The 12,373-nt window shown below is 37.0% G+C and overlaps 1 protein-coding gene and 1 non-coding gene across 2 annotated transcripts; one reads left to right on the plus strand and one right to left on the minus strand.

The window, feature by feature from the left end:
• Positions 1-2,951: 2,951 nt before the first annotated feature.
• Positions 2,952-6,433, minus strand: LOC143540223 (heat shock 70 kDa protein 15-like). Its single transcript, XM_077033342.1, has 9 exons — positions 5,256-6,433; positions 4,940-5,167; positions 4,766-4,861; positions 4,451-4,648; positions 4,160-4,354; positions 3,918-4,064; positions 3,684-3,833; positions 3,482-3,612; positions 2,952-3,396 (listed from the first exon to the last, which is right to left on the minus strand). Exons 1-9 carry the CDS (start codon positions 6,423-6,425, stop codon positions 3,177-3,179), a joined length of 2,535 nt encoding a protein of 844 aa, XP_076889457.1. The 5' UTR covers positions 6,426-6,433; the 3' UTR covers positions 2,952-3,176.
• Positions 6,434-11,233: 4,800 nt separating this feature from the next.
• TRNAL-CAA (transfer RNA leucine (anticodon CAA)) lies at positions 11,234-11,317 on the plus strand. Its single transcript has one exon. It is a non-coding gene; the product is annotated as a tRNA-Leu (tRNA).
• Positions 11,318-12,373: the final 1,056 nt, after the last annotated feature.

The following is a 12,373-nucleotide window of genomic DNA, read 5'->3' on the forward strand; positions in this document are numbered from 1 at the left end:
GCCCATCCTGGAGAAACTATATATGACCATTAGCCCGCGGCCACGTAGCCTTTGACTGTTTAGGCTTAACAGTTATATTTGGATCCAGACACATGTGTATTCGGTCTGAGTTGTTTTATTTTCTACTTTGTATTATAAAGTTTTAGAGATCACTTAATCTCATGTAAATGTTTGACTGACTCTATAAGACAACAACCTATCTATCTTATAGAGTATAAATCTGTTTGATTGATTGTAAAGGTTTAACGTATTCACCTGTATCGATGATGTGATTGTTTGAAAACCTTTCTTGATTGCGGCTGATTGTTAACCTATAAACAAATAGGTTTGAATGATCATCTTGATGGTGTTTCTTGATTAGACTGCAGACTTTAAGTCTGGTTTTAACCTTGATTAGGTTTGTGAATGTTTTGAAATCATGATTGTATTAGTGTGACGTTTGGTATTGCATGCTTTGGCCTAATAGGGTTTATCACGTTGACAAACTTCTCCAGGTAAGTAAACGGGTCCCGCGGTTGATTGGGATGTGTACGAATTACTTACCTTAGGCAAGAAGAGTCTACTAATGATATCCCCCTTCCAGTTACTACATGTCCGTCAAAATATAGTTTTGTAAAACATTATATTTATAAAAATAATGTTTGATTGAATTATGTTCGTGAATGCTTTTGAAAATACTTTCAAGGTTAAAGGTCATAGCCTTGACTGAGTCTAAGCTCAATATAATATAATTGACAATAATTTAGACTTAGATTCTACCTTAGTGAATGCTTGAAATACTTATGCTAAGGCAGAACGACTGCTAGTTGGCAGAACTTCGTCCCTAACTTGCTCAACTGCTCTTCAGCTCGCTAACCCTTCAATACTTGCACAAACTTCATGAAAACGGATCTTGGCTTCCGGGCAAAGATAGCACGCTTCCCAACACTAAGTGTGTGTTTGTGATGGTGAATGTGTGATGAATGGGGTTCAAACCCGTAGATACCTATTTATAGCCTCGATTTATGCATCTTCGCGTATCGCAAAGATGCATGCTATGGCGGTTCGCGATACGCGAAGATGCATGACAGCCCGCAATCTTGCATGTCAACCCCGTGTTGACACGTGTCGCCACGTAACTGGATTAGCTTTGAAATGTGTGTCTGCATCTTCGTGATACGTGAAGTTGTTCAGCCTTGCATCTTTGCGATACGCGAAGATGCATAAAGTTTAGAATTTTCATTTTTAGTCCCTCTACTTCCAGATTTGGTATTTTTAGCCCTTTAACTTTCAGAATTTGCATTTTTAGCCTAAAATTGATCAGGGTATTCCCGAGATGTTACAATAAATGCATGAGTGTGAATGATCTAATTCAAAGAAAAAAAAACTGAAAACATAAAAATGGTATGTATAAGTTTTAAATCATTAAAAATTATAAGCAAATGATCTTTATTGATATTATAATGTAATTTGTCAACTAATATTTTCATGATTTCATTCAATCATAAAAGATTATCTATGATAGATTTACAACTGACAGTTTATTAATAAAAATGCTTATGGAAAACTGATTTTGAGGCCGAAATGCAACAGGCCTTATTTTACAACCAAATTCAACGGACGTTTTTACGGTCGTGAATCTTGCAACCTCGCTTGTAATCGGCAACTTTTGTGACCAATTTGCGATCCCTTTGCAATAGCCCACTTAACTTTAAAGAAAACAAAAATCAACTTCATTTTGTTTCTATAAATAGATAAAGAAAACAAAAATCAAACCGAAACTTTCAATAAATTCAAAAATCATAACATTTGTCCAAATCAAACAAAAGAATATACCAATTATATAAATATATTTGTGCAAATGCAAATCTACGAGGAAACAATTGTGAATCAATACAGAATACAACGAACTCCTATGATCTCTTATGTGAAATTTGTCACTCAACATTCAATCAAGATATCATATAAGATCCCGTCCAACAAACACACAATACTTAGTGACAAAATTTTCATGAAACCGAGCATCCTACCCAATGTGCATCTATTAATCCTGATATTCCTCCATCCCCATCCTTTGAAAATGTACATGCACGACCCAAAATACAAAATCCGTCGACTTGGTGTGGTCTTGAGATACCATTTCCCCATGTATGGTGTGGCCGTGAGTATGATGTCATCTGCATAAACTACTATAAGAATCAACCTTAACAATATATACGAAGGGAACAAGTGATCATATGCACTATGAACCATCCCAAACTCCCCCGTAACACTAGAAAATTGGCCAAGCCATGTTCTAAGAGACTGCTTAAAGCCAATAAAGAATGACGCAGTTAGCTTACCTTCAAGGCCTCCTCAACAATAAAATTGGCGCTCCATAATACCTCATCCTCAAAAAAACACTAGAAAGACACTTTTCACGTCAAGTTACTGGAACGGCCAATGATTAATGACTCGAAATGCAAATGCGCACAGATTGCATTTAAGCAACCGAAGACAAAGTCACGTCATAATCAATACCATGAGCCTAAGTATTACCCTTACCAACCAGTCAAATTTTAGGAGGCACGTAGAACCATCATGGTTGAGTTTGACTGTGATTATCCAACTACAACCAACAATATGTTACTAAGAGAAAGCGGCCTCTAGATATCATGCGGGATTGGCCCTTAGGACTCCTACTTCATCTTCCTAAGCATTTCGTCATCCGCAGTGAACTAAGGACGTGTTAGGGCATGCATTTTGTTAGGTAGGCCATAGTACAGAAAACACGGCATATAAAAAGTCAAAACGTGAGAGCACAAAATGAAGCATACTTTCATTTATTCGCTTGCCATGTTGCTTAACCGCCACCACCATATCTCCTAACTAGCATTTGTATATATATTCATTTTAGAGCAATAATTATCGTTTTCAGGAACACAATCCAAAATCCAATAAGAAAAACGAAACATGTCCCGAAAGCATCCAAAAACGCCACGGGGTACAGAAAGGTCTCAAACAACAAAGAAACCCATCGAATAACCTTTAATAAAACAAACCAGACACGCCCGTGCCCCCCTTTTTCGCCCACCAATATCTATATCATGAGTATACAAATAATAAAACGTAATAAAACAAGTACCTTGTCCTGCATAAAAACACAAGACCAACAAAGAGACATTTAAAATAAAACAAAATCAAAAAAACCTCCGGCCTCATGCAGCAGCCTCAGGCTTCTCTGTTTCCATAGCCGATGATGCATCACAACTCTCGCCATTATTATGAGCATCCGGGTTTGGGTTAGGGCCTGTGCCATTCTCTGCCCCTTCAGAAGTCTGCTCGCCTGACTGAGCCGGTGCAGGTGAAGCTGGTGTCTCGGGAGCAGCTGCCTTTGGTGAGGCCGGCTTAGGTTTTGTCATTATAGGCCTGCAAACCCTGTACACATAAAATATAAATTTATTTTGTCAGATAATATTCTCCTTCAAAGAAACATCAACAACCAGCTTTTTCTTAATATTACCTGTTGAGTGTCTCTGATTTCTTTTTGATATCAGATGATAGAAGAACCGGATCAGCATGCTTTGGAAGCGAGTCTTGTAGTTGCTTTTTCTCCCTCAACCAATTTTCTACATCGGAACACTCGTTCAACACCTAAAAAGCATCACCCAAGTTAAAATATATTAATAATGTGAATTCGTTACACATAACTTTGCAATAACTACCTTTTGTTTCTCATTCAAGTCGATGTGTTCATAAGCGGAATCATTAGATGCGGCAGCCTGTTTGTACCAGTTAACGTAATTGACGAGTTGATCGACATTGGATCCACGCTCTGAGTGCTCCTTGTACCGGTGTTCTATGGGATCACCTTGCTGAAATTGTTTTGTCAGGTGTCAGATGGGAGAGCAGTTTAAATATCATAATCAAGAAAATTAAGGGAAATGTAAAAAAGTAACCTTTATGAGCTCGCCAAGCTTGGCAATATATACACCTTTAGTTTCATCTTCGCCATCTTCATACAACCAATCTTCTGTTTCTTGAAGCTTAGCTATAAATGCTTCTCTCTCTGCTTCCTTAACAAACTCGTGCAGTTTATCATGCAGCTGGAAAACAAAGGCAAGAGTGGTCAGTATGTTTTAATTTATATTTAAATTGTACTGTATCATATTGGAAAGTAAGATATATAAACATAAATTACCTTGTTCCTCATGTCATAGACATAGGCTTCAACAGCATTCTTTTTGTCCTTTGTTTCTTCCATAACTCGGTCCTGCAAGGCCATTTCAAACTCTTTTTCCACTGCCTTCTGCAGCTCTGCAGCAGGCATTGATCCATAAACCAACTCTGAGACGGGTATGTTTGACTTCTTAACTTTTTTCTTTGGAGCTTCCACCTGCACGACAATATACCAATTCATTAGTGACAATAAAGAGCATGATAATCAAATGTTTTTTTATTAATGCAATAGTAGAGCACGCATTTCACTAACCTTTGCATCAGTCTCCATCTGAGCAACATTATCTCCTGTATCTGAAACACCGTTCTCAGCCCCAGGGGCATCCTGCATGTTTACATCAGTTTCATTTGTTGTAGGCGCATCAGCTGGAGGCTTATCTAAATCCATCTTTGTTGTTTCCTTAGATGGTTCTTTTGTCACCGGAACATCAATTTCTTCTTCTTCAATAAGCTGCGATGATGTAAATCAATCAGAAAAGTTTCGTTACAATTCAACACAAATAACCAACAGACCTAAAAGAACTGATTGTCTGAAACTTCATACTAACTTACTAAGTTAACAACCCACCTGTGCAGATTCAACAGACACAATTCCATGCAAATTCAAACGAGCTTTAACCTTCACCTTAGCGCGCTCGCCTTTAGCTGCTTGAAAAGGACCAATCTGTGCAAAGCCATTTGCATATAATAACTTAGAATAGGAGTATAGATCAAAACAATTGAATCTTCTATCAACTTTTACCGTGTAAGTACTGATTTTTGGTGGAGTCCGTAATTCACTGACATCTGCATATTGTAGGTCAACTGTAAATGTGCCAGACCTGAAGAAAGTCAATGCCTTCACACTAGGAATTGCATTTCCTTTTGGAAATACAATACTGCTCTGTTGATTCTCCACATTTCCATTCTGAGAATCTTCGGCGGTACCTTTCCATGTCAAAGAGATTGGAAAAGGAAAGCTCTCTTGTACCTTAGAAAAACAATCCAAAAGTCCAAATTAGGTTCGGTTCTTTCATACAAAACAAAACTGACACAAAAACAAACGTCACTTGCTGTACCTGAAACTCTCTAACTTTGAAGGTGGGACTAAGAATGGCGCATTGCAAAGCACAGCCTTTGGATACACACTCACTTGCATTCATTGTACGCCTTGGTTCTTTCCCAAAGAATTCTGTCAAGATCTTGATGACAGCTGGCACCCTAGAACCAGAACCGACAACCTCAACAGCATAAATATTGTCAATTGTAAGTTGAGCCTCTGAAAGAGCCTTCTCAAGAGGTTTCTTCACACATTCCAATATTGGGGCGCTAATTTGTTCAAAGTCATCTCTCTTTATAAAACCTCTGACATCCTTGTCATCCATCAAGCACTCTATGTTCATAGGTGCCTCGGGATTTGCACTGAGTACCTTCTTCAGCTTTTCACATGCAGCACGAAGCCTTAAACAAGCCCTTGCATTCTGAAACACATCAATTTTGTACTCTGCCTTGAACTTTTCAGCAAAATGCTGGAACAAAACCTCATCAAAATCCCTACCTCCAAGACACCTGTCAAAAGAATGAGCCAAAACCTTCAATTGGCCTTTCTTAAAGCCTGCTATGCACACCTGCATGCTAGCATGCCCAATGTCAACAAAGGCTACATTGATCTGTTCATTTTCAGGCAAGTCGGTCTTGTATATTCCATAAGCTAGAGCAGTTGCAGTTGTTTCATGCATCAACCTTAAAGGATGCAAACCAGCTATCGTAGCTGCATCCATAACAGCCCTTCTTTGAAGATCAGTGAAGTAAATAGGTATCCCAATGCAGCAATCCACAACTGCTGAATTCAAATTCTTCTCTGCTATCGTCTTCATGTTTGAAAAAACCATGCCCATAACCTGGGTTGGGGTAAATGCTCGTGTTTCCCCAAGATATCGTGCATTGATTAATGGAAAACCATCAGGTCCTTCAGTTACAGAAAAGGGCAATGACTTGAGATCCTGTTGCAACTCGGGGTCAGAAAACGGACGGCCTATTAACCGCTTAATCTGGGAGATGGTATTCTTTGGGTTCATCATACTGGTTGCAGCACCAGCTGTTCCAAGAAACCTCTGTTTGTCTCCAAAACAAACAAGAGCAGGAGTCTCACGCTTTGACTCGTCATTAAGAACAACATCAATTCCCCTTTGCCTGGCAACTGCCACAACACAACTCTCATTTCCAAGATCAAATCCGACCACACTCATCTTTGTTAAGTAGCGTAAATTGTTAACTCAATGCGTTACCCTATAGAACAAGAATCAGCCTGAATGTCACGTGAAATAAGTACAGGTCACATAAAAGTAGAACACAAACCCAAGTCTCGTGTAATGTATAAAGATATGTCATCAAGTCATCAACCGTGCAATCATTTATTCATGTAGATTGTCAAATGATGCTGCTTGAAAATTAAAGTTTATTTTATATAAGCAAATAGTAAAGCCTTGTATAACCGTAGAAAACAATCAGCGTCAAAATCCTGGCCTTTTGCATTATTAACTACTTAACTCGAGCAAAAGATTCTACAGCAAAAATATAACATCTACCGTTGCCTATGGCATATCCGGTTTAAATGTAAGCAATGTTTTTATTGATCCAAATTTAACATCAATCTGCGTTAAAATTTTTATTTTTTCCACAAACTAACACGACGTCACGTACACAATCAAGCATAGCATATTAATGTGATTCAGCCAATAACCCTAACTAATACATCAAAAATTCTACAGCAAAATATTAGCATCTACTACCACCTCTAACATATGCAATTTAAATTAGGCATGAGCATTTTATTACCAAACACTGATTTTTCATGTATTCAGTATCGTTACCTTCGGTTTCAGTATTTAGTTTAAATTAAAAAACCCCACTGACTGTTACGGTTGATCCAAATGTGATATCAACAGTTTACAAACCAAACAAAAAAACTTATCAGTCCGTACAAATTACCATGACGTCACATCCACTATCAATAAACATCTATTAACTGCATTAATCAGATGACTAAGATTCAGCCAGTAACCCTAACTAACGCTGGTGTTTCATGTATTCAGTATCATAATCCTTCGGTTTATGGCCTTCGGTTTTGGTATTTAGTTTAAATTAAAAAAATCTAACCGACTGTTACAACTGATCCAAATTTGATATCAACAGTTTATAAACCAAACAAAAAAGCTTCTCCGTCCGTACAAACTACCATGACGTCACCATCCACTATCAATAAACCATCTGTTAACTACATTAATCAGATGACTAAGATTCAGCCAGTAACCCTAACTAGCAGCAGTTTTTCATGTATTCAGTATCATATCCTTCGGTTTCGGTATTTAGTTTAAATCAAATATTTTGTTTAAATTAAAAAAAATCTAACCGACTGTTACAACTGATCCGAATGTGATATCAACAGTTTACAAACTAAACAAAAAAACTTATCAGTCTGTACAAACTACCATGACGTCAATACACTATCAATAATCGTAAACTAATACAGCAAAAACTTAGCATCTACTACCACCTCTAACATATGCAGTTTAAATTAGGCAAGAGCATTTTTTACGACCACCGGCTTTTCATGTATTCAGTATTATAACCTTTGGTTTCGGTATTTAGTTTAAATCAAAAAAAATCTAACCAACTGTTACGGCTTATCCAAATTTGATATCAACAGTTTATAAAACAAACAAAAAAACTTCTCAGTCCGTACAAACAACTATGACTTCACATACACTATCAATAGCCGTAACTAATACATCAAAAAATCTACAGCAAAAAATTAACATCTCCTACCACCTCTAACATATGCAGTTTAAACTAGGCATGAGCATTTTAATACCGAACACAGATTTTTCATGTATTCAGTATCATAACCTTCGGTTTCAGTATTTAGTTTAAATTAAAATCTAACCGACTGTTACGACTAATCCAAGTGTGATATCAACAGTTCATAAACCAAACAAAAAAACTTCTCAGTCTGTACAAATTACCATGACGTCACACACACTATCAATAACCGTAACTAATACAGCAAAAAATTAACATCTACTATCACCTCTAACATATGCACTTTAAATTAGGGATGAGCATTTTTTACCGACCACCGGCTTTTCATGTATTCGGTATCATTACCTTCGGATTCGGTATTTAGTTTAAATTAAAAGTCTAACCTACTGTTACGGCTGATCCAATTTGATATCAACAACTTATAAAATAAAACAAAAAAAAAGCCTCAGTCCGTACAAACTACCATGACGTCACATACACTACATTAATCAGATGATTCAGATTCAGATTCAGCCAGTAACCCTAACTAACACATCAAACACAAGAATTCAACAATTAGATCTTCGTTTATATCACAGCAGCAATGCTAAACCTAAAGCACCTGGTAAATCTGTACGAATCTGTGAAAACCTAAAACATTATATTATTATTATCCATCAGATCATGTACAGATCAAATGAAAGAGAAGTAATTACACAAATAATTGAATCTAATTACGATCTGACGAGTTGTGGGACAGAGATCGTACCACGAGAAGGCGCAGATCGAGTTGCGGTGGACTGAAAAAGATGGGGTGGAGGAGGGTTTTGTTTGTGTAGAATTGTTCAGAATATTGAATATGTATTCCATAAATCACCTTCTAGAAAGATCTTTTGCTTTTGCTTGGGCTTAATCGGTAGGTAGGTAGGTAGGTAGGTAGGTAGGTGTATGGGTTGTGCTTTTAAGTTATTGGGTTTTGTTTTGTAGCCCATTATTATGCTTTGTTGATTTAAATTTCAAATTCATAAAGGTTTGTGGAATTTTATTAAGTTTCGTTACAATTACAAGACTATGTGTTGTGGCAAGCGAGAGGCCGGCTTTAGCGAGTGGCGTGAGCCACCTTGCTTCGTCACTCGCCGTGAGCGTGCTCGTTTGGGCTAAAGGGAGAAAACTGATGGGTTCGCTTGTGAATGGATGAATTCAGCGAGCACGAACGACAACGGGGTGAGTTCACTGGTGACACGACCGATAAGGGTTGAAGGGTTGGGTCTAGTCAGCGTCACATGGCATAATATGATTGGATGAATTCACACGTCGGCTTCAACGACAACACATGGTCTAACCTATTAGTCGATAATAATATGTCAATGGTAATTTAGTTGATGGCAGTTCTATCTTTTTTTTTTCATTGTCAGTTAGCCGCCTTTGTTAAACTCCCGAGACTATTACTAGTCAAATGATGGTGAGCTAGGATACTTTTATTCAGAGCTGGCATAACGATTTTGATGGCCTAAATCAAGATGAGATTTTGTGGCCTTTTATGACAATTGTTTTTAAAAAAAACAAAAGAAAGTTCTAAGAGTTACGAACTCGTGACCTACAAGATAACAGTACACAAGTTTACCACCAGACTAATAGGCATATATGTTTGTTTTTAATTCGACAATTAAATATATATCTATATATGATGTTATTTTTGTTTTTAATTTAGAGGTCTTAACTAAGTGTGGCCCGAAAGCCATATCTTCATTCCGCTAGTTCATGGGTTGGCCCTGCTTTTATCAAAGCAATTATCAACCTGAGGAGTAATTTGGAGGTTGCCATATTAGACAAGATTGGGATTGTAACGGTTGTGAACTAAAGATGATACAAAGCAGGGGCAGGCATACCTATATGTGGGGTGGGCAACCACACACGAGTAGCTTCCTCAGAGGGTTTGTAATTGTTTAAAAACGATGTGTTATGTATCAATTTATTTTATAGTGGAAGGCTGGAAGCCTACAAAATTACTCTATGGTATGATGGATAGAGTGTTAGTCTACATGGCAATTATGATTAAGGGAGCTATAACCCGTCTTAAGGTAACAATAGAATGCTTCAACAACCCTTGATGATGTCATGACATTTTTAAAGCGTGTTACACCAGAGTTACGGGAGAAAGCACACGCAACACTAAAAGCATGAATAGGCTAATTAGCATAGATGTGGCAACCACATATCCTTATAAGTATTCTACTGGTATTATGGTTGATGATGACATGGAATATGGGGTTTTGAATCTTCTGAAGCATGAAGTTGGATGTTTAAGCCCAAATAAAAACACAATACCTCATAAGGAATTAGTGATTAAGACATTTCTAAAGTATCATGACACTCATCTCACATGTGTTACTATCCAAATAACAAAGTCAGGGATGTTGGTTTGAACTCGAAGAATAGGAATATGAAGATAAAGGATATTGGGCATTTGAGTAAGAAACTGGCTTGCAATGATTCAATCGATGTACCCACCACGGGAAAACAAGTTTGGATAGGCGTGAAGTACTGAACTTACGTGGGAAATCTGGCAGGCAAATATACACTAACCCACCATAAACGAATGGTTACAAACCTTAACTTTAGTGTTATATGGGAGGCAACCCGAAGAACTTCATGGGTGTGCTTAGTTATGTATAAGTAAAAAAAAATATCAAATGAAATGTACAAGGCGGTCACTACCTTTGACCAGTCTAATGTCTGTACAAAGTTACCCACCACCTTTCAACTAGTGAGACGCTTGGCGTATCGGTGATCTCTTTCGGATAACATAAATGTTAGCAGAGCAACTTGCGATTAGAGAATCAAGGAGAGAACGTAGAATGGAATTGTTAACATCCATGTGAATCTCTATAAATCTTGAAACATATAAATCGATCTTGTCATGTTTATCCCATAAACTCTCGACTAATTGTGCAATCAACTTCCTGAGTTATGTGATAAACAAATCATAAAAATCATGTTATTTCGCTTTTCTATCTAGAACAAAGATTATAAATATCATGTATATGCTAGCATAGTAACATGTTTTAATCAGCATAAAAATAACAAAAAAGTTGTTTTTAATTAGTCCATCTATGCAATGGTAACGATATAACCATGTAATTTCTTTTTTTTTTTAATGAAAGCAAATAATTCAGAGTTGTATACAGTAATTCTTTTTTACCATAAAACATTATAAACAAAACATTAATTATACTTATGTAGATCTAACCCAAATGTCACGATAGCCGAGTGGTATAAGGCGCTAGACTCAAGTTCTGGTTCTCGTGAGAGAGCGTGGGTTCAAATCCCACTTCTGACATTCGATATTTTTTGCTAATTAATTTTATCACTGCATTAATATCAACTTTTTATATATGCAAGCTGCTGTGGTAAAGTTTTTTAAGTGTGCAGTTGATTTCAATGTTATCTGCTTAATTTATTTGAGGTTTATTGGATTTTAATAATTCATAATCCATATTGACTGGTATTTGCAGATAATAATACATATTTATTTTATCACCACTGATGATCCCAGATTTAAAAAAGTTGGCTCCCAATGGTCCGCCATTAAAAATGACCTAACGACGTTATATTTTTTTCCGAATTTCAAACCAATGTTTTAGGGCTTTTGATCGGAATGAGGATACGAGTTAATTAATGTAAAACTTAACTCGAAATGGTGATCCAGACGACTTAATTTTTGTTAATTGTAAGTTCAAACACCCGAAATGAAGCATTGTTTCGTCATTTTGTAGCACCGTTTCGAAAGAAGTTTTACATCAATCAACTCGTATCCTCCTTCCGGTCAAAAGCCCTGAAATATTAGTTTGAAATTTGGAAAAAATTATAACATCGTTAAGTCATTTTTAACGGGGACCATTGGGGGCCAACTTTTTAAAATTTGGGACCGCCAGTGGTGATAAAATGAATAGGGATTATTATCGGCCAATATCAGTCAATATGGATTATTAAAATGCAATAAACCTTTCTTTAATTATAATTTACTTAAGACGCAAAAGAATATCCAATAAGCTTCGTTGTGAGTTATAAGGTGCGGATTGTAAACTCGTCGGTGACTAATTCTATTTCCTTCTTTGGTGAACAATAGGGAGCAAGGGCACAACACCCCTTGGCTTAGTTTGTGGTAACACCCGAAGTGAGGGTCTCGCTAACCGGTCAAGACAAGGGGGGTCTCGCTTAGAGGTGGTCAAAAAAACCGGTCCGGGAACCGGTTTGGCGGTTTAAACCGGAAACCGGTTTTTAAGAAAACCGGTTTTTTAAAAACCGGTTTGACCGGTTTACAAACCGCCGGTTTGTATATCGGTTACACGTTTTAGAACCAAAACCGGTTAACGAACCGGTTATAAAAAAAACC

Source organism: Bidens hawaiensis, unplaced genomic scaffold, assembly GCF_021521415.1.
Source record: "Bidens hawaiensis isolate Kalapana, Puna unplaced genomic scaffold, B.hawaiensis_p1.1 tig00012182_1, whole genome shotgun sequence".
Taxonomy (NCBI): domain Eukaryota; kingdom Viridiplantae; phylum Streptophyta; class Magnoliopsida; order Asterales; family Asteraceae; genus Bidens; species Bidens hawaiensis.

Coding starts and splice junctions, on each gene's coding strand:
- LOC143540223 (XM_077033342.1), bottom strand. CDS start 6,425: ATGAGTGTGGTCGGATTTGATCTTGGAAATGAGAGTTGTGTTGTGGCA. Junction 4,649..4,765: donor TGTCTGTTGAATCTGCACAG/GTGGGTTGTTAA, acceptor ACATCATCGCAG/CTTATTGAAGAAGAAGAAAT. Junction 4,355..4,450: donor AGATGGAGACTGATGCAAAG/GTTAGTGAAATG, acceptor ATTGTCGTGCAG/GTGGAAGCTCCAAAGAAAAA.